Source organism: Coregonus lavaretus (assembly GCF_964263955.1).
Source record: "Coregonus lavaretus genome assembly, chromosome: 9".
NCBI classification, from domain to species: domain Eukaryota; kingdom Metazoa; phylum Chordata; class Actinopteri; order Salmoniformes; family Salmonidae; genus Coregonus; species Coregonus lavaretus.
Window position 1 is genome coordinate 27,585,934 of NC_139996.1, and position 21,585 is coordinate 27,607,518.

General features: G+C 46.2%; 1 protein-coding gene across 1 annotated transcript in view; it reads right to left on the reverse strand.

The window, feature by feature from the left end:
* The window catches only part of LOC311135495 (voltage-dependent calcium channel subunit alpha-2/delta-1-like), a gene marked incomplete at both ends in the record, with an annotated part of 111,145 nt that overhangs the window by 41,611 nt on the left and 47,949 nt on the right, over positions 1–21,585 (reverse strand). The window contains 6 exons of the mRNA XM_084169492.1: positions 5,160–5,259; positions 5,424–5,474; positions 5,619–5,688; positions 6,261–6,392; positions 20,318–20,447; positions 21,333–21,368. Of these exons, the coding sequence (XP_084025618.1) occupies positions 5,160–5,259; positions 5,424–5,474; positions 5,619–5,688; positions 6,261–6,392; positions 20,318–20,447; positions 21,333–21,368 (519 nt within the window). The remainder of the gene's footprint in view (positions 1–5,159; positions 5,260–5,423; positions 5,475–5,618; positions 5,689–6,260; positions 6,393–20,317; positions 20,448–21,332; positions 21,369–21,585) is intronic.

Genomic DNA, 21,585 nt, shown 5'->3' on the forward strand with positions numbered 1-21,585 from the left:
CACACACAAACACACACACACACACACACACACACACACACACACACACACACACACACATACACACACACACACATCTTGCCATGACTACTATCATGCAGTGGTAAACAGACACATTCATCAAGTGTTGCAAAGTACTCTGCATCCTCTCAGCTTTATGATCTGGTACCATGGAAACAAGACTCCCTCTTCTAGCACACTCTCATTAGAGTGGAAATACCACACACACATGTGCGCACACACACACAGACACACACACACCGGCCTTGGCATCCAAGTCAACAGATGCTCCAGATTGAGTGCTCTGAGACCTGAGCAGATGTATTGTACCTGTTACAGATATAAGTCAGACTTACTGACACACACCAAAACACTATCACTGTTTTGATCATAGTAATAATATGATGCAGAGATAATAGCCATTAACTGTTGGCTGTATTGTCTTTCTAAACAGTGCTGCAACCCATCAATCTGAACCAATCAATGTGCCTCTGTTAATCAGCCAATGGGGACAGCAGATACATGCATCCATGGAGACTAGCAGAATCTGACTGGGCATGTGCGTGAATGTGTGTGTGTGAGTTTGTGTGTGTGTGAGTGAGTGTGTGCGTGTGTGTGTGTGTGTGTGTGTTTATCTGCATCCGTGTGACAACTTTGATGTTTCTAACTGAGTGACAGAGCCACCACTTAGACTGGAAGGCAATTTCATGGCTTCGCTTGCCTGACATGAAGACTGAGCTTAGGAGACAGCATGGATACACACACACACAAACTATAATGTGATCTTTTATCACCAAATCTATTAAAAGGAGAGGAGAGGAGGGTGAGAAGAAGGGTGGGAGGAAGAGAAAGAAAAAGTAAGAGGAAGAAAGGAGAAAGGGAGAGGATGAGAGAGAGGAGGTGTGTAAATGAGACAATATTTATCTTCCATATGGGTCTAATTAATTCATGCTAGGCGATACTTCATAGCCTAATCCAGTGCATCCGACAATTTGGTGGGCATGCTGAGTATTCATGTAGATGAAAACATTTCAAGGGGTAGTATATCCCAGACTTTAGCTGCGCTTGATTGAGCTTGCGTGGCAGAATGGAACCAATGGAAGTGCAAACCCGCCCATCTGGCACTCCAAGGGAGCGTCTGCTAAATGACAAAAATGCAAATATATATACAGTACCAGTCAAAAGTTTGGAAACACCTAATCATTCCAGTTTTTTTAATTAAAAAAACAACAACTATTTTCTACATTGTAGAATAATAGTGAAGACATCAAAACTATGAAATAACACATATAGAATCATGTAGTAACCAAAAACGTGTTAAACAGATCAAAATATATATATTTTTTGAGATTCTTCAAATAGTCACCCTTTGCCTTGATGACAGCTTTGCACACTCTTGGCATTCTCTCAACCAGCTTCATGAGGTAGTCACCTGGAATACATTTCAATTAACAGGTGTGCCTTCTTAAAAGTTAATTTGTGGAATTTCTTTCCTTCTTAATGCGTTTGAGCCAATCAGTTGTGTTCTGACAAGGTAAGGGGGTTATACAGAAGATAGCCCTATTCGTTAAAAGACAAAATCCATATTAGGGCAAGAACAGCTCAAATTAGCAAAGAGAAACGACAGTCCATCATTACTTTAAGACATGAAGGTCAGTCAATATGGAACATTTCACAGACTTTGAAAGTTTCTTGCAGTCACAAAATCCATCAAGCGCTATGATGAAACTGGCTCTCATGAGGAACGCCACAGGAATGGAAGACCCAGAGTTACCTCTGCTGCAGAGGATACGTTCATTAGAGTTACCAGCCTCAGAAATTGCAGCCCAAATAAATGCTTCACAGAGTTCATGTCAAAGACATATCTCAGCATCAACTGTTCAGAGGGGACTGTGTGAATCAGGATTTTATGGTCGAATTACTGCAAAGAAACCACTACTAAAGGACACCAATAAGAAGAAGAGACTTGCTTGGGCCAAGAAACACGAGCAATGGACATTAGACCGGTGGAAATGTGTCCTTTAGTCTGGAGTCATAATATGAGATTTTTGGTTCCAACCGCCATGTCTTTGTGAGATGCGGTGTGGGTGAATGGATGATCTCCGCATGTGAGGTTCCCACCGTAAAGCATGGAGGAGGAGGTGTTATGGTGTGGGGGTGCTTTGCTGGTGACACTGTCTGTGATTTATTTAGAATTCAAGGCACACTTAACCAGCATGGCTACCACAGCATTCTGCAGCGATAAGCCGTCCCATCTGGTTTGGGCTTAGTGGGACTATCATTTGTTTTTCAACAGGACAATGAGCCAACACACCTCCAGGCTGTGTAAGGGCTATTTTACCAAGAAGGAGAGTGACAGAGTGCTGCATCAGATAAATTGGCCTCCACAATCCCCCGACCTCAACCCAATTGAGATGGTTTGGGATGAGTCGGATGGCAGAGTGAAGGAAAAACAGTCAACAAGTGCTCAGCATATGTGGGAACTCCTTCAAGACTGTTAGAAAATCATTCTAGGTGAAGCTGGTTGAGATAATGCCAATGGAGTGCAAAGCTGTCATCAAGGCAAATGGTGGCTATTTGAAGAATCTCAAATATATATAACACTGTGTTGGTTACTACATGATTCCATATGTGTTATTTCATAGTTTTGATGTCTTCACTATTATTCTACAATGAGCACAACTGAGCAAGAGGACAAATACATTAGAGTGTCTAGTTTGAGAAACAGGTGCCTCACAGATCCTCAACTGGCAGCTTCATTAAATAGTACCCGCAAAACACCAGTCTCAACGTCAACAGTGAAGAGGCGACTCCGGGATGCTGATCTTCTAGGCAGAGTTGCAAAGAAAAAGCCATATCTCAGACTGCCCGTCTTAATCTTTTTATTGGCCAGTTTGAGATATGGCTTTTTCTTTGCAACTCTGCCTAGGTCAGCATCCCAGAGTCGCCTCTTCACTGTTGACATTGAGACTGGTGTTTTGTGGGTACTATTTAATGAAGCTGCCAGTTGAGGACCAATGAGGCTTCTGTTTCTCAAATTAGACACTCTAATGTATTTGTCCTCTTGCTCAGTTGTGCACCGGGGCCTCCCACTCCTCTTTCTATTCTGGTTAGAGCCAGTTTGCGCTGTTCTGTGAAGGGAGTAGTACACAGTGTTGTACGAGATCTTCAGTTTCTTGGCAATTTCTCGCATGGAATTGCCTTCATTTCTGTAATCGAACCCACAATTGCTGATGCTCCAGATACTCAACTAGTCTCAAGAAGGCCAGTTTTATTGCCACTTTAATCAACACAACAGTTTTCAGCTGTGTTAACATAATTGCGAAATGGTTTTCTAATGATCAATTAGCCTTTTAAAATGATAAACTTGGATTAGCAAACATAACGTGCCATTGGAACACAGGACAGATGGTTGCTGATAATGGGCCTCTGTACGCCTTTGTAGATATTCCATAAAAAATCTGCCGATTCCAGCTACAATAGCCATTTACAACATTAACAATGTCTACACTGTATTTCTGATACATTTTATGTTATTTTAATGGACAAAAAAATTGCTTTTCTTTCGAAAACAAAGACATTTCTAAGTGACCCCAAACTTTTGAACGGTAGTGTATCTACACTGTATATTATTGTATGTCCATTATGAATGCGTTTCAGTGTGTTTGTATGTAATTCCCTTGTTCCCCTGTCATCTTATTAGCTGAGCCCCAGTGTGTGTGTGTGTGTGTGTGTGTGAGTGAGAGAGAGAGAGGGAGAGAGAGAGAGAGAGAGAGAGAGAGAGAGAGAGAGAGAGAGAGAGAGAGAGAGAGAGAGAGAGAGAGAGAGAGAGAGAGAGAGAGAGAGAGAGAGAGAGAGAGAGAGAGAGAGAGAGAGAGAGAGAGAGATGGGTTGGGGTTGGATTACAGATGACACTGAGCAGACAGCTAATCTCTAGTCCCTAATCCCAGCAGAGGCTCTATACAGCCTCCCTGTTCACTTAGACCACAGGACCGCCTAGCTGCAACTGGCTAGCTAGCAACACTGAACTGGCAAGAGAAAAGAGCTGGACACACACACTAAGACAAAGATATCTGTATTTGTCTGACATCCCAATAACATTAGGGATGTGTGTGTGTCCAAATGTCAGTTTAGTCCCTAGGCTGCTGTTAATGAACAAGGATTTATTGGTAATATTAGAGATGAATTAATTAGTGTCAGGTTACAATACCCACAGGACAGGAGGATGGTGTGTTTGTGTGTGTGTGTGTACGCGCTTATGCTCATGATGTGGTACTAGGGGGACACCATCTGTACCAGTTGATTTAAAGTAATCCAATAACAGATAATGGAAACATATCATTGAACGGCGGGGACTGTGAGGGGACACATAGACACACTGTAACACACACATTCGTTTTTAGTTGTATTGTTTGTATTATTTTTTAGTTGTATTGTTTGTATATCTTTGTATTAAAAATGTGTGTGACTGTTCTTGTCTATCAGTGTATCATTGCTTTGTTACTTGTCATGTTGTGGGTTTTTTGTGGACCCCAGGAAGAATAGCTGATGCTTCTGCAAAAGTTAATGGGGATCCAAATAAACCAATAGACAATATTCCAGTCTTACATCACCACAGTGTTGGAGACTGAAACTGGTTTCTCAGTGTAAGGCATTCTACACAACTGTAGAATGCCTTACTGTAGACATGGTGCATTCGTGTTGTTAAACATGTGGCATTAACATATTAGTGTTGTTGCCAACCATTGGGTTCAACCAGGGTTATATTGTTCTCAATTGGTTCTAGTTGATTGTAATCTGAGTTCATCTTTGAGAGATAAAGAGAGAGAGGAAAGAGAGTGATGGATAAGTATTTCACGTAGTTCTCTGGGGCTGGTGTAGTGGGGGGTTTAACACACACACACACTGAGTGGTCCTGGGTGTACAGGGTAGTTGTGATCCCACTCCCCAAATTGAGCAGAGGGCATTTCATTACTGGCCTGTTTTAAAGAGAGAGGCCAACACTGGAGAAATCCATATTTCATTACTTCTCAACCACCCCCTCTCTCTCTCTCTCTCTCTCTCTCTCTCTCTCTCTCTCTCTCTCTCTCTCTCTCTCTCTCTCTCTCTCTCTCTCTCTCTCTCTCTCTCTCTCAATTAATTAATGTATATTTACTTACATAGACCACGTTGACATAGTCATCATCAGACAGAGTCTCTAGCATCTCACCGACAGAGGTCCTGATCAGCTTCAGAGTCAGACCAGACACACTGCCACTCCTATAGAGACATTTACACAGTTACATTCAAACCACAGAATAAGAATTATGGTCAGACCAGACAACAGGGAGGTACAATACTCTGGTATACTGTACTATGTTTAGATAGTAGGGTATAGTGTTACTGTGCGGTAGTGTAATAGTGAAGTGTGTGTTGTGACTCACGCGTCCACTAGGATCAACATATCCTTGGGTGAGGCAGCTCCCTGAATGTACCTTCACACAGCACATACACACAGAGGTTATACACATACTCACAGTGCATACAATGGTTATGAACTCTTATACATATTTATTTTGCATAGAGAATCTGTTTTCTGGTGTGCATGAATGCATGTGAGAGAGAGAGCGGTTTCTCACCAGGGTCTCCTGCGTACGTCGTACAGGTCAATCTTACTGGGGGTCTTCCGAGCATCCATCCATGGAGAGGCTGGAGAGGACACAGAGTCTGGGTTAACAACAATACTGTACTGTGGAACTGGGTTAGAATCCCTACAATAAACAGTTTACTATCCAAACTGATATATACTTAAATACCCTATTTAACACTGAAACCATGGAACAAATAGTAAAGTAGAATAGTATGAAATGTATGCATTTGTGACAATGTGACTCTTTGATTAAGTCTAACAAAGATGGTTGTTGTTTCATAACGCCTATATGATACACCCACCTGCTACAGTATGAAGTAGAGTTCAGAAACAACCAGTGACTACAACCACTATCATAGACTTCCTTTTTAATGCATACAGTCTAGCGCCTATCTAGATTAATGCTTTATGTAAAGGCTTTATATTAAATATAGAAACCATGGAAGAATTGTGACTCTGTTTATATGCTTACAGTATAAACAAACTAGTAGAAACTAGGATACAGTAAGCTACAGGGACACAGTAACTTAACAATGATAATATAGCCTCAATGTGTGTATGTGTGTGTGTGTGTGTGTGTGTGTGTGTGTGTGTGTGTGTGTGTGTGTGTGTGTGTGTGTGTGTTTGTTACCTGGGTAGTATCGGGCCAGTCCAGTAGCACTACCAAACACCTGCCAGAGCAGAGTAGGGTCATCCTCTCTGTTCTTCTTAAACACATCCTCCAGCGCCTCCGTCCAGTTCAACTCATTCAGCACGATGGTGGCTACACACACACACACACACACACACACACAAAACAGATTGATGTTGGATTAAGATTACAATTCACAATGCCACCAACAAATGGATTAATAGTGTGAAAAGAGTAATGTAGAAACATTACATTTTTACATTTACATGTTTTAGTCTTATCCAGAGCAATTTACAGTTAGTGCATTCATCTTAAACTAGCTAGGTGGGACATCCACATATCACAGTCATAGTAAGTACATTTTCTTCAATAAAGTAGCTATCAGCAAAGTCAAAGCTAGTAAGGGGGGAAAAAAGGAAGTGGAAGTGGTGCGACGGGGGGTGCTGTAGGATTTTTTAAGATACTGTTTGAAGAGGTAGATGTTCAGGTGCTATCGGAAGATGGGCAGGGACTCTGCTGTCCTAAATTCAGAGGGAAGCTGGTTCCACCATTGGGGTGCCAGGACAGAGAAGAGCTTGGACTGGGATGAGTGGGAGCTGCCCTCCCATAGGGGTGGTAGGGCCAAGAGACCAGAGGTGGCAGAACATAGTTGAACCCAGTCTGAGCTGTCATATTTAACTAAACACATTCATGAGGAGAGATGAATGATCTGAAAACAGGAGGGGTGTGTGTGCGTGTGTGTGTGTGTTATATTCATGAGCATGCGAGACAGAGGGGTGCAGTGTAAGAGAACTAAGCTAAGCAGAGCACTGAACTGTGTCAACGATTCACAGATACACCAATATGCACACACTCTTACACAAGGATTAGACACACAGACCCGCACAGATCTCTCTCTTCTCCATCCATCTTTCTTTCACACAAATGCCAACTCCTTGTCATGCCAAACATGACATTGGCATTAAAACGAACAAACATAGGAGTTGGCTAACGCAAAAACAGATCTTGACAAAACAGTTCCAGATGAAAATGCCTCTATAGAGAGATAAAGCTGCAGACTGGTTCCTCAGACAGGAGATTCATTAACATGCAGACACACGCCCACTCTCCATCCCTCTCCCTCTTCCATCCCTCTCACACTGAAGACATGGGCAAATATTACACCATCTCACCGCCCAAAGCAATAACTGACTGTGTCAAAGGGCTAGCATTTAGTCCTGACTAACTAATTCAACCATTCTTCACTTTACCCCAGGAGACACAGGAACGCCAGCGCGGACGTGTTTAACTATACTTGTGGGGACATTTTGTTAGGGTTATGTAACATTAGGATTTTGAATGGGACTGAATTGTGTGTCCCCACAAGGTTAGTTATACAATACTGTGTGTGTGTGTGTGTGTGTGTATAAATAGAGCTATCAGAGAGGTTATCCCAACCCTGACTGAGCTGAGTCATCCACACCACCAGGGAAGAGGCTAACCAGATGAAAAGAACAACATATTGGTCATATCATTCACAATCTATGTCATTATAATCATTAGGGAAGTGCATGAGTAATCGAGTACTTGAGTACTCTAATGAATGTCAAAAATCAATCTTTAACCAGAGATCCACATTTTTTCAAATACGACAAGGCGCTAGACACGGATGCTGTTTCGAGTTTGTGCACATATTATGATGACATTTTGTGAAGTTTTTTTGTTTGTTTTGGACTTCAGTGAGGGGTTTTTCGGCTGTTTGGGTAAACACATGTTTTTCTGGAGGCAAGCCGAAAGTCGGAGCTGAAGTCTACGCCCCTTTGTCGGTCATTCAACAAGAGACGACTCGTTTTCATGCAAACTCTTTCATTGAATAATACTTAAAAACATCTTAGTTAGATGTAAAATTGCGTGACTAAGATCTTATCGGCAAAAACATCAACATTTATGACAGATTTCTTGAGTTATCTTAGATTAATTCTGACTAGTTTGAGGAAGTGTATACTGGCTACGGATTCTCAAAATGGACAAACAGTACTATTGCCACTTTTTTCATGTTTTTCAAGCGAAGGTCTTTTAAGGGAGTATGCAACCACTCGTTCGGTTCGGCTAGCCGAGTTCGGCTGGGCGCCAGCCGAACTGAAGCATGCTGACACCTTTAGAGTTCAGAAATCTGCATTTTCAAATCGCAGAACATCAAGAAACTGTGTTTTAAACCATTTCACCTGCGTTTTGATTAGAAGGTCAGTGTTGTTTTTTGCTTCAATAGAGTGATCAGGGGCGTGCAACTATAGTTTTCACTTACAGAAAATACATTCATGCAACACATTCTTCAGAAAAAGCTTCATTGTCATCAGATCACAACAGAAGTGCAACGCTATTTGGCTAGCAGCCACACAAGTAAATGGGCTTACAATTAAAAAGCATGGTCATTATTTGCTAAAACAATGCATGGCCATCATATTTCTAATGGTTATAATAGAAATAATGTAGCCAGCTACATTTCCTTATCTAATGTTTTGCTTGAAGTTAATCTTGCATTTTACCAGAGAAAAGGAGGCTACACTGAGAAAAGTAGCTACACATCAGTCAGAGCACTGTCTGCTGATAGAAGTTTGTGAATTCTCATCCAAGTGGAGAAGTGCAACTGAAGCACACAATGTGTCTGATGCCGATCAGAAATTACAACTAGCTCCATGACAAATCATATGCTTACCAAACACAAAGAAACATTCTCGGAGCGGGACAAGCAGCAGCAGCAATCACGCATAACATATTTTGCCACTGCAAAGTGCAGCTGTGACGCCTCTAGATCCGAGTAGGTAACTCAGCTCATTATAGTTTAAATTAATGATTCTCAAAGGGCTCTTGTTTTTTATTGACTGAGTATATATGGGGCAATTTAGCAATTAGAATTTGTCATCTGTAATGGTTATGATAAATTAGGCATTGTAGCGTGCTGTTGGCATACAGATAAATGCACATATTTATTTCCAGTGCAGGACTTGTGTTCTAAAAATAGATTTTCATTTTCATTCGAGTACTCGAGTACAGTCAAAAAATGTCAAATGCCCATCCCTAATAGTCAGTCACAGTCTAGGCAACTGGTTGCTTAACTTCACCCCAATTGCTTCCCTTCTTTCTCTTAATCTCTCTCTCCCTCCTCTCTGTCCTTCCTCCCTCTCCTGTAGCTCGAGGGTCCACTTATTGCCTGTTTGATGGATAGCCTTCTCTCTCTTGTGTGTGTGTGTGTGTGTAAAACAGCTTGAGGTTCTGATCCACACTGAGGAGGATATGAGAGGTAGGTGGACTGACACAGGTGGTGAGTGGAGAAGAGAGAAGAGTGATGGATGAGTCCTTTCCTGTGTGTGTGTGTGTGTGTGTGTGTGTGTGTGCGTGCGTGCGTGCGTGCGTGTGTGTGTGTGTGATGGATGCTCTGTTGTGGGAGGGAACAGGCATTATGAATGTAATGACACAGACACAGACAGCTGAGAGACCAGACCGCTGTCACATCACACACACTATGATGAATGGACCACACACACACACACACACACACCTCCATCCATCTTTCCATCTATCTCCTTCTCTCCCCCCCACCTCCACCCTCTCTCACACTCTCTCTGAGTGTGTACACGTGTGTGTGTGTGTGAGAGATAGATAGATAGATAGATAGATAGATAGATAGATAGATAGATAGATAGATAGATAGATAGATAGATAGATAGATAGATAGATAGATAGATAGATAGATAGATAGATAGATAGATAGATAGATAGATAGATAGATAGATAGATAGATAGATAGATATGTATCCTGTATTGGGTGTGACGTGTCTTATTTGTGTGTAAAGAAAACACAATTCATTTGCATATATAGCTACCTCTAGAGTGAGAAAGATAATGAAGCTAGAGCTGCCAGAGCTGTGTGTGTGTGTGTGTGTGTGGGGCATCATTATAGAAACATTACATTCATATCTTGCATTGTGGGGATGTGATCTGAATTAATGTGGCTACAGTGGCTGTCTCTCTCTGTGTGATATACAACCACAGTCCACAGACACTCTTATCCAGAGCGACTTACATTATTATTATTTTTTTCATACCCCCTGTGGGAATCGAACCCACAACCCTGGCGTTGCAAACGCCCTGCTCTATCAACTGAGCTACACCCCTGCCGGCCATTCCCTCCCCTACCCTGGACGACGCTGGGCCAATTGCGCGCCGCCCCATGGGTCTCGGCCGGCTACGACAGAGCCTGGATTCGAACCAGGATCTCTAGTGGCACAGCTAGCACTGCGATGCAGTGCCTTAGACCACTGCGCCACTCAGGAGACATTCCATCTTTGCCTCTTTAAGTTCATAGTTCAGCCACACCTCAGACTATTCCATTGGTTAGTTTGTGCCTAACCAAGGTAATATCAAGTATAACAAACTTATATCAAGTATTACAACATGTCAAATGTTTAGTTCTGCAGCATATTGGGAAAGAAAACACTGCCAATGCTGGAGTATGTTTCTGTAAGTTCAGCGTAGAGGTGACAATAGATGATCAAGAGGGTGAGCCTCAAGATGTTTCTGTATTAGATTGCATGTTTAACATTTTCTAAGGCAGCAATGGGAGCTCTGAATATGGCTCCTGCCCATTAGTGAATTCATAGATTATTTTATGCGCCGTCTCCCTCTCTCTCTCCTTCCCTCTCTCTCCTTCCCTCTCTCCCGCTCATTTGTGAGGTAGATGAGGTGTGGTTTTCCAGCTCTGTTAGTCATGTCTGTTCTAATATTCTCAACATTCTGTTTCTACGTCTCCCATCAGGGACGATGAATACGCACACACACACACACACATTCATCCATCGCTTCCACCAGGAAGGCTGATTTCCTAAATGTGCTGCTCCCTCTCGACTGGAAAATCACATTTTCCCCCCAGAGCGAGGCCAGCCCTGGCCTATTCCTGGAGGCTTTTTGGACTCTGGGTCCAATTGAACAGTTGGAACCTCACTCACGTATGAATCTGCTATCTGGTTCTCGCTCTCTCTCTCTCTCTCGCTCTTGCTCTCTCTCTCTCGCTGTCTGTCTGTCTGTGTGTGTCTGTCTCTGCCTCCGTCTCTCTCTCAGCAGAACAATACTCTACAGAAGAGAAGACCTTGGGTTTTCCAATGTCTTTTTTTTTGTACGAAACATATGCATACAAATGACAGCATACAGATGCAAACAAACATCAATGACATGGGAAACAACATCCACACATGACAGCATGTCCTCTACCTGTTTGCTGCACTCATCCATAATATTTAAAGGGACTCTGTCATGAGCCTCTCACTCCACCGGGTTACCACCTTAATTTTCTTCCACTCTGCTCACCACTCTCTCTACTCAGCCTAACTAGCTCCACCTGTCCCTGCTCTGCTCTGCTCTAATTACTCTGCCAGCTGCGCTGCATTACCCACTACCTCTCCCAGTATTTAAAGCCCTGTCTTTCAGCTCTCCTTTGTCAGATCGTCTGCAAAGCTCACACCCGGAACCTGTTTGCTCGCGCTTCTGGCTCACCCTGGTTTTGTGTTCCCGGACCTGCCTGATGTTTGGATACTCTTCTGCCCCAGGAGATCCAGACCTGCTTTTTGCCATAACGACTCCTGACTACTCTTCGATCCCGGTAACTCTGACCAGCCTTCTGCCTTGCTACTACGTATTTGGATTTCCCTTGAACTGTACTGCTGCCTTGTTTCATCCGCCCTGTTGTGTCTGTGTCTCCCCCCCCCCCAGGACTTCTGGACCACCCACCACCGGCTTCATAGGACGCATCGCTGCCACTGGGGGGGGGCACAGACCCAGCACATTGGACGGGATCCCTGTTACCCCTGGAGCCTTCACTCACTCCCTACTTCCCTTTTCCCTTAAGTTTTAATAAACTTTCTGGTGTGACGCAATTGTGGTCCTCTGGTCGTCTGTCTGAACCGTGACAGTACGATCTGACCATTATGGACTCAGCGCACACTTCCCCCGACATGGAAACCGACGAGCATGAGCAGCAGTTCCAGCAGCAGCAACAACAACTCGCCATGATCATTCAACTCCTCACCAACCTTACCCCAGCCAGTCTGCCCACCAGCCCTGCCCCCGAGTTACCTGCCCCGGTCATTGCAGCCGCTGCTCCGGAACCCAAGATTGGAAACCCCGAGCGGTTCAACGGCGATTCAACCCAGGTCCGGCCATTCCTGACTAGCTGCCGACTTCAGTTCTCCTTGCAGCCAAGGACCTTCGCCACGGAGGGGGCTAAAGTTGGGTATGCCATCACTCACCTGACGGGCCGAGCTCGACTCTGGGGAACAGCAGAGTTCGAACGTCAAACCCCCGCATGTGCAACCTTCGACCTGTTTGCTGAGGAGATGCTGAAGGTGTTTGACCTGGATTCACCAACCGCAGAGGCGTCTCGTGAACTGTTCAGTATTCGACAAGGCAGACGTACAGTCGCAGACCATTCCATCGACTTCCGAACCCTGGCTAGACGAAGTTCTTGGAACACACCATCGTTGGTGGACGCGTTCTTCCATAGTTTGGCTGACTATATCAAGGACGAGTTGGTCTCCCATGAACTGCCTTCCACTCTTGATGAAGCCATCGCACTGACTGTCAGGATCGACAGAAGGATACAGACCCGTCGTCGTGAGAGGGGGCGCCAAGGTCCACCTACTACCGGCATTCGGAGAGATCCGACTGGGCTCCTGTCATCTACTGCCACTCACCCAGGTCAGCTTGATCAGTCTGAGCCTATGGAGATTGGGCGAGCCTCTCTCACTCCTGCAGAGCGCCAGCGCCGCTTCACCTCAAACCTCTGCCTCTATTGTGGAGGTGATGGACATCGTGTGGTAACCTGCCCTTTAAAGGGCCGAAGCTCACCGGGCATAGGGGGAGTCCGGTTGAGTTCAATGACCATCCAGTCCTCCGACCGCAAACCCCTGCTGCAAGTTCACCTCCGCCTCTCTGACTCAACTCACACCCTGGCTGCTCTGGTGGATTCTGGCGCCGAAGCCAACATAATGGACATCAAGCTGGCACGCCAACTGGGACTGGAGAACCTCCGTTTGACACCTCCTATTCCTGCCCGGGCACTGGACGGACACTTACTCGGATCGGTCACTCATGTCACGGCCCCGGTCTCGATGGGTCTGTCCGGAAACCATCAAGAAACTATCCAGTTTCACCTGCTCCCCTCTCCAGGCCAACCCCTCATCCTGGGTTACCCATGGCTCCGCCGGCACAACCCTCAGCTCGACTGGGTGACCGGGGTGATCAGGGAGTGGGGAGAGGACTGCCACCGAACCTGCCTGCTTGCTGCCGCACTACCCCCTCGGCCAGTACCTACTAACTCCGCTCCTGACCTCTCCAATGTCCCAGAATGCTACCATGGTCTCAGAGAAGTGTTTAACAAAGCAAGAGCCACATCTCTGCCCCCTCACCGACCGTACGACTGTGCCATCGACCTCCTCCCTGGAACAGCCCCTCCAAAGGGCCGTCTTTATTCGTTGTCTGCTCCTGAAAGAAAGTCCATGGAGGACTACATCAATGGCTCTCTGTCCGCAGGATTAATCCGTTCATCTTCATCTCCTGCTGGTGCTGGCTTCTTCTTTGTGGGGAAGAAGGACGGATCTCTTCGCCCCTGCATCGACTACAGGGGACTCAACGACATCACAGTGAAAAACCGTTACCCTCTGCCTCTGCTCACCTCTGCTTTTGAGTTGCTCCAGGGAGCCACTGTTTTTACTAAGTTGGATCTCAGAAACGCTTACCACCTAGTGCGGATCCGGGAGGGAGATGAATGGAAAACCGCATTCAATACACCAACAGGCCACTACGAGTATCTGGTTATGCCTTTTGGCCTCACCAATGCTCCTGCTGTGTTCCAGGCTCTAGTGAATGATGTACTGCGGGACATGTTAAACAAGTTTGTCTTCGTTTACCTGGATGACATCTTAATCTACTCCAGAAACCTGTCTGAACACACCCGCCATGTCCAGCAAGTCCTTCACCGTCTTCTGGAGAATTCCCTCTACGCCAAGGCAGAGAAATGTGAGTTTCACGTCAAGACAGTGGCCTTCCTGGGGTACATAGTGGCAGAGGGAAGTATCCAAATGGATCCTGCCAAAGTATCAGCAGTCACTTCATGGCCAGTTCCGGAGAACAGAAAGAAGCTGCAACAGTTTCTGGGGTTTGCTAACTTCTATAGAAAGTTTATCCGGAACTACAGTACCGTTGCTGCCCCTCTCACTGCTCTAACCAGCACCAAGCAACCCTTCACCTGGACCCCAGCAGCCGACAAAGCCTTCAGTACCCTCAAGGTGAGGTTCACCTCCGCTCCCATCCTCCAGATGCCTGATGTGGACCGGCAATTCATTGTGGAGGTGGACGCCTCGGATGTGGGAGTTGGTGCTGTGATTTCTCAGTGGGCTGCGGAGGATAGGAAGCTCCATCCCTGTGCCTTTTTCTCACGTCGGTTGTCCCCCTCTGAGTGCAATTACGACATAGGGAACCGTGAGCTGCTGGCTGTGAAGCTTGCCTTGGAGGAGTGGCGTCACTGGCTGGAGGGGTCCACCATTCCATTTCTCGTTTGGACCGATCATAAGAACTTGGAGTACATCCGCACGGCCAAACGGTTGAACTCCAGGCAGTCCCGCTGGGCCCTGTTCTTCACCAGGTTTAATTTCACTCTGTCATACCGGCCTGGATCACGCAACACCAAGCCAGACGCCCTCTCCCGTCAATTCCAGAAGGATGACACCCCCTCCAAGGACCCTGTGTCGATTCTGCCAAGTCCCTGCATCGTAGCAGCTCTGACCTGGGCTGTTGAGGAACAGGTGCTGGAAGCTCTCCGTAACCAGCCAGGTCCCAGCACTTGCCCAGCTGACCGCCTTTTTGTCCCCGAAAACCTGAGGTCCCAGGTCGTTCAGTGGGGACATGACTCCCGCCTAGCTTGTCACCCTGGCTCCACCCGCACTTACAACCTGCTCGCCCAGAGGTTCTGGTGGCCCTCTCTGAGAAAGGATGTACGGGAATTCGTCCAAGCCTGCCCCATCTGCAACCAACACAAGTCGTCCTGCCAGCCCCCAGCCGGATTGCTGCAGCCCCTGCCTGTGCCCAGACGTCCCTGGTCTCACATCGCCCTTGACTTTGTCACGGGGCTGCCCCCTTCAAGTGGCATGACCGTCATTCTCACCATAGTTGACCGATTCAGCAAGATGGCACACTTCATTCCCCTCCCCAAGCTCCCAACCGCCAAGGAGACCGCCCAGGTGGTCCTGGAACACGTCTTCCGGATCCACGGACTGCCAAAGGATGTAGTTTCTGACCGTGGTCCACAATTCTCCTCCGCTTTTTGGAAGGAGTTCTGTCACCTGCTGGGAGCCACAGTCAGTCTGACTTCCGGATTCCATCCCCAATCCAATGGGCAGTCAGAGCGGGCAAATCAGGAGCTCGAGAAGGCACTGCGATGCATGACTTCACGCAACCCCCACTCCTGGTCGCAGCAATTGACATGGGTGGAGTACGCACACAATTCTCTGACCTGCTCTGCCATCGGTATGTCCCCTTTCCAATGTGTTTATGGATACCAGCCTCCTCTATTTGCCAGCCAGGAAGAGGAGGTTACTTGCCCATCTGCACTTGCTTTTGCCCGTCGATGTCGCCGCACCTGGTCACAAGCCCGAGCCACACTCCTCAGATCCGTTGCCAGCTACACTACCGGGGCCAACCGTCGGAGAATTCCTGCTCCCACCTACCATGTTGGTCAAAGGGTGTGGTTGTCATCGAAGAACCTGCCACTCAGGGTGGAGTCGCAGAAGCTGGCACCTCGGTTCATTGGCCCATTCCCTATCATAAGAGTGATTAGCCCAACGGCTGTCCGGCTCCAACTGCCTAATTCCCTGAGGGTGCACCCCACTTTCCATGTGTCTAAGATTAAGCCCATTCATGAGAGTCCGCTGGTCCCTGCTGCGCCTTGTCCTCCTCCTCCACGGCTCGTCGATGGTGGTCTGGTTTACACCGTCCGCCGCCTGCTTCGGTCCAGACGGAGGGGTAGGGGTCTCCAGTACCTCATTGACTGGGAGGGCTATGGACCTGAGGAAAGGACCTGGGTGCCAGCTAGTCGGATTGTGGATAGGACTCTCATCACCGCCTTCCACCAACGGCATCCTGATCAACCTGCAATCCGTAGGGGCCGCCCCAGAGGGGTCCCTAACCGTCCTGCCCGCTCGGCTTCCTGTCCTGTGCCTGATCCTGTCTCGGGACCTGTCCCATCTCCCGACCACAGCCCTCCGGCTTCCTCCGAGGATGAGGACGTTCACTCGGACCGTTCGGAGGAGTTCTAGCCCTCCTCCGGCTCCCCTCCTCCCGCCCGGCGTGGTGTTGCTCTTGGGACTTCTGGGGCCGTCCCTTGGGGGGGGGGTTCTGTCATGAGCCTCTCACTCCACCGGGTTACCACCTTAATTTTCTTCCACTCTGCTCACCACTCTCTCTACTCAGCCTAACTAGCTCCACCTGTCCCTGCTCTGCTCTGCTCTAATTACTCTGCCAGCTGCGCTGCATTACCCACTACCTCTCCCAGTATTTAAAGCCCTGTCTTTCAGCTCTCCTTTGTCAGATCGTCTGCAAAGCTCACACCCGGAACCTGTTTGCTCGCGCTTCTGGCTCACCCTGGTTTTGTGTTCCCGGACCTGCCTGATGTTTGGATACTCTTCTGCCCCAGGAGATCCAGACCTGCTTTTTGCCATAACGACTCCTGACTACTCTTCGATCCCGGTAACTCTGACCAGCCTTCTGCCTTGCTACTACGTATTTGGATTTCCCTTGAACTGTACTGCTGCCTTGTTTCATCCGCCCTGTTGTGTCTGTGTCTCCCCCCCCCCCAGGACTTCTGGACCACCCACCACCGGCTTCATAGGACGCATCGCTGCCACTGGGGGGGGGCACAGACCCAGCACATTGGACGGGATCCCTGTTACCCCTGGAGCCTTCACTCACTCCCTACTTCCCTTTTCCCTTAAGTTTTAATAAACTTTCTGGTGTGACGCAATTGTGGTCCTCTGGTCGTCTGTCTGAACCGTGACAGACTCACACGATCACACCCCCATCTCCAGGGTTCGCATCACTCTCTACCACATGGCCTCAAACTGCACAATTTTTTTTCTCTCCATCGCCCACGCACTTTCAACACTTAGATAATAAAGCATTTGACCTTTCCATTGTGTTTCCATTGTGTTCTTGATGAGAAAAGTAGTGTCCAACCCATCGGGTATCTCACTGCACCCTCATATGCCATGGCTTGAAATATGCAGACAGGCAGATTAAAAGTAAATTTACATTGTAATACTTCTGACAGCCAACTTTCTAACTCTGCCCATAACTTTTGGACTTTATAGCATTCTCAGAACGCATGGATTATTGGGTTTTCTGATTTCTATGATTTTGAATAGCAATATTGGTCAGGTCAGCTATGTGTGCCTACTAAACAACCAATCATCTTCCAAGGACATTAAATAAAGCTCTCTCTTTCTCTGCCTCTCTCCCTCTCTAGGTGAGACCCAAACTCATACTATTACCTAGAAGCACATTGGGCTGACACATACTAATTACGGTCCATCAATCACAAGCCTTCCCCAAAGAGAGCGGGAGGAACCAATCCCCGACCGCAGCCAGCAAATAGTCTGGAAAAGGACAAGATACACACACATGCTAGCACCCTAGCTAATGCGGACACCTGTACGCACACACACTAATTTCCCACATGCACCCACTCCCTCTCTGTGTGGTCAGTAGTGGGTAACCTTGGTCCCAGATGCTAACCCAGAAGGCTGAGGGGCATGCTGAAGGAGTGACTCCATCCTGCTGCCTCTCAGTGTGAGGGCTGACACAACACACTACACGCTAATGACCTAGCGCACGCACAAACACGCAAGCAAGTCTAATCACACACATATGAACACACACAGAAAGCAGAAGCACACCCATCAATATTAGACAAAACAGACAGAGCTAATGTCAGAAGGACTCAGGAGAACCAGCATTTAGACAGCAAGTAAATACCAGTGAAAACACAATGCTACCAACCAACCCAAAAGAGCCCCACAGTGGAGGTGTCATAATACCCATTAAACCTAGCGGTCAAACAGGGAAAAAGTCACCTTGCCCTAGAGAGATTTACACGGTTATCAAAACGTCAAGCCAGGGTAAGCCTACACGAAACACAGCCCTCATCTTAAGTGTTTCTAAAATGAATGGTGGAAAAATGATTGGAACCATTTCCTTGTTTGACTGCTAGGTTTTATGGGTATTATGACTTATACTGTGGTACTCTATCACACCAACCAACTAGCAAACCAACTGTACCACATACTGTACCAGTGGAGGCTCCTCAGAGGAGGAAGGTGAGGACCATCTTCCTCAGTGAATTTCATAAAAATGTTTTTTTTTTAATAAAACTATGCTAAATATTATCACGTCACCAAATAATTGATTAAAACACACTATTTTGCAATGAAGGCCTACAGTAGCCTCAACAGCACTCTATAGGGTAGCACCATGGTATAGCCGGAGGACAGCTAGCTTCCGTCCTCCTCTGGGTACATTGACTTCAATACAAATGTGGTGGGTAGTTGACTCAAAGAGAGTGAGAAGACAATAGTTGAACAGTTTTTAACAAATTCATTTCGGAAGGAGAAGCAAGAGAGAGATTTCGTTTATTTTTTCCCCCACTTACTTAGCTAGCAAATGCAGTAAGCTAGTTTAGCCTACTCAAACACCCTACTCAAACAGAGAGATGCTATGTTAGCTAGCTGGCTATGACTATCCAACACAACACTGGAACTCTTCCAAGTTAAGGTAAGCTTTTGGTTTTACTAATTGTAACTGCTTACTGACTGTACACTGTAACTTTACTGAATGATTGTAGCGGGTTTACTAACGCATATAGTGACAACGATGTAGGCTATGTGTAGCAGTTATGATATGGTTTGGCTTGGAAAGGTCTTTTCGCCTGGTCACATACAGCTGATGTGTTGTGCATTGAAATCCACAAGCGAAGGGACAAGGTGAGAGGAGCATAGATGCGTGACGGAATACAATGTGGCTGCTATGAAAGTGAACTGTGTTTACGTGATCAGGAGTGTATTCATTCCGCCGATTCTGTTGAAAAACCTTTCTTAAATGGAAGCAAACGGAACCAAACTGGGATGAACCCACCTGAATTTGTCCAATAGAAACTCTTGTTTGCAACTTTTGAACTAATGATTACACCCTATATCAGCTAGATGCAGGCAAGCATGTGCAAGGGGGTATTGAATGTGTCACTGTCTGACCTGTGTGTTCCTATGTTGTAAACTTTCATTCATAGGCTAGGTTGTGGCAACCTCATGATGGGTATAGGGAAAATTTGAGTATCATGTAGTAGCCTACACCTATCGCTGTTACATTGAACTGTGTGAATGGAATATGAATGACAGTCATCCAATATGCTGTAATAGAAGTAAGGCCATGCTCATGAAAAAAAAAAAAAAGTCCTCCCTCATCTTAAACGGAACTGACCGCCACTGTACTGTACCCTACCCAGTATAGTATCTAGTATATAGTATACATAAGTCCCTTAAATATTATGGATGAGTGCAGACAACAGGGATAGGACATGCTGTCATGTGTGGAAGTTGTCTCCATAGGGAGAATGTTGTATGTCTGAACAATACAGATTATCAATAGAACACTTTCCAAGACCCCAAGGACCTGTATGGCTCAGTTGGTAGAGCATGGCACTTGCAATGCCAGGACTGTGGGTTCAATTCCCAGGGCCACCCATATATAAAATGTATGCACGCATGACTGTAAGTTGCTTTGGATAAAAGCTAAATTGCATATGTTATTATATCATGGTCCTTTTTCAGGTTAAAACACATAAAGAACAAATACAATAATGTTGCTCTACTGTTATGAACAAATATAATAATGTTGCTCTACTGTTATTAAAGGTACCATTTCTCTAGGGATTTGTATGTGTATCGTATCCATGGTTACACTGTGTATGTACGTGTACTCACAGCCATCGTAGATGTCAGTAGGGATGTGGACAGCAGTGTGGTTGTGAGAGGTGAGGCGTTTAAACAGCATATCTTCCTTAAAGGCTGGCCTGATCCGGTTCTTCCTACCCTCTGTCTCATTCACCTCCAACTAGGGGAGAGGAGAAGAGAGGGGAAAAGGAGTGTGTCAGACAGTGATTTAGAACAGACAACCTATGTCCACTGTTAGACTGTCTGGATCTGTATGTAACAGGGAGCCTAATAGATTAGATTTACATGTCCATTTCTATCAGGATACTGTGCTAAACAGCTGTCCATCATTAGATGCCTGTGTAGTGGTTCTATACTACACTGGTTCAGAGGAAGTAATGCTGTGGAGTAAGCTGGGTTAAACCGGCCTCAGCTTCAAGGCTAAAACTGCCTGTACCAACCCCTGTGGATTAACATGACACATGTCTTCCTCATACAGCCTACTATTAAAGGAGAGGAGACACAGCTTGATGGATATCTCCAATAGTGCGTTCACCAATTCACATCAATGGGAGAGAGGGAGAGGGACAGAGAGATTAGGGAGAACGAGAGAGAGAGAGAGAGAGAGAGAGAGAGAGAGAGAGAGAGAGAGAGAGAGAGAGAAGAGGGGAAGGGGAATAGGAAGAGTCTCATAATAAAGCAACAGTTGCAGCTCATACATCTCAGCTGTCAATTAGTAGAAGCACACCAGGGACCTCTTCACCTGAGAGAAAGGAGGAGGAGGGGGAAAGGGGTGTTAAGACAGGAAGGGAGAGAGGAGGGGAGAGAGGGAGGGAGAGAGGGAGGTGTGAGGGATGAAGGAGAGCAAAGAGGGTTGGGAAAAGAAGGAGAGCAAAGAGGGTTGACAGGGACAGGAAAAGAGAGAGTGAGAAAGAGAATGAGAAAGAAAGAGGGGGGGGGGGGCTGTCCTAGACCAAACCACCAGTCTGTATCTGAGATTGTGGGTTGATTATAGATTCAGCTCTATGTGAGAATCATGTGTTAGAGAAGGAAGAAAAATACTCACATTGTCCTTTGCATTGTAGTAAACAATGTCACCATCCTGAAACAAATAATACAAATATCTTAGTGAGCATGTGTGTGTGTGTGTGTGTGTGTGTGTGTGTGTGTGTGTGTGTGTGTGTATGTGTGTGTGTGTGTCTGTGTGTGTGTGTGTGTGTGTGTGTGTGCGTGTATGTATGTGTGTAAGTGTATTTGAGAGAGAGAGAGAAAGAAAGAGAGAGAGGTACTTAGGTAGAGGCCATCTGTGGACATACGTG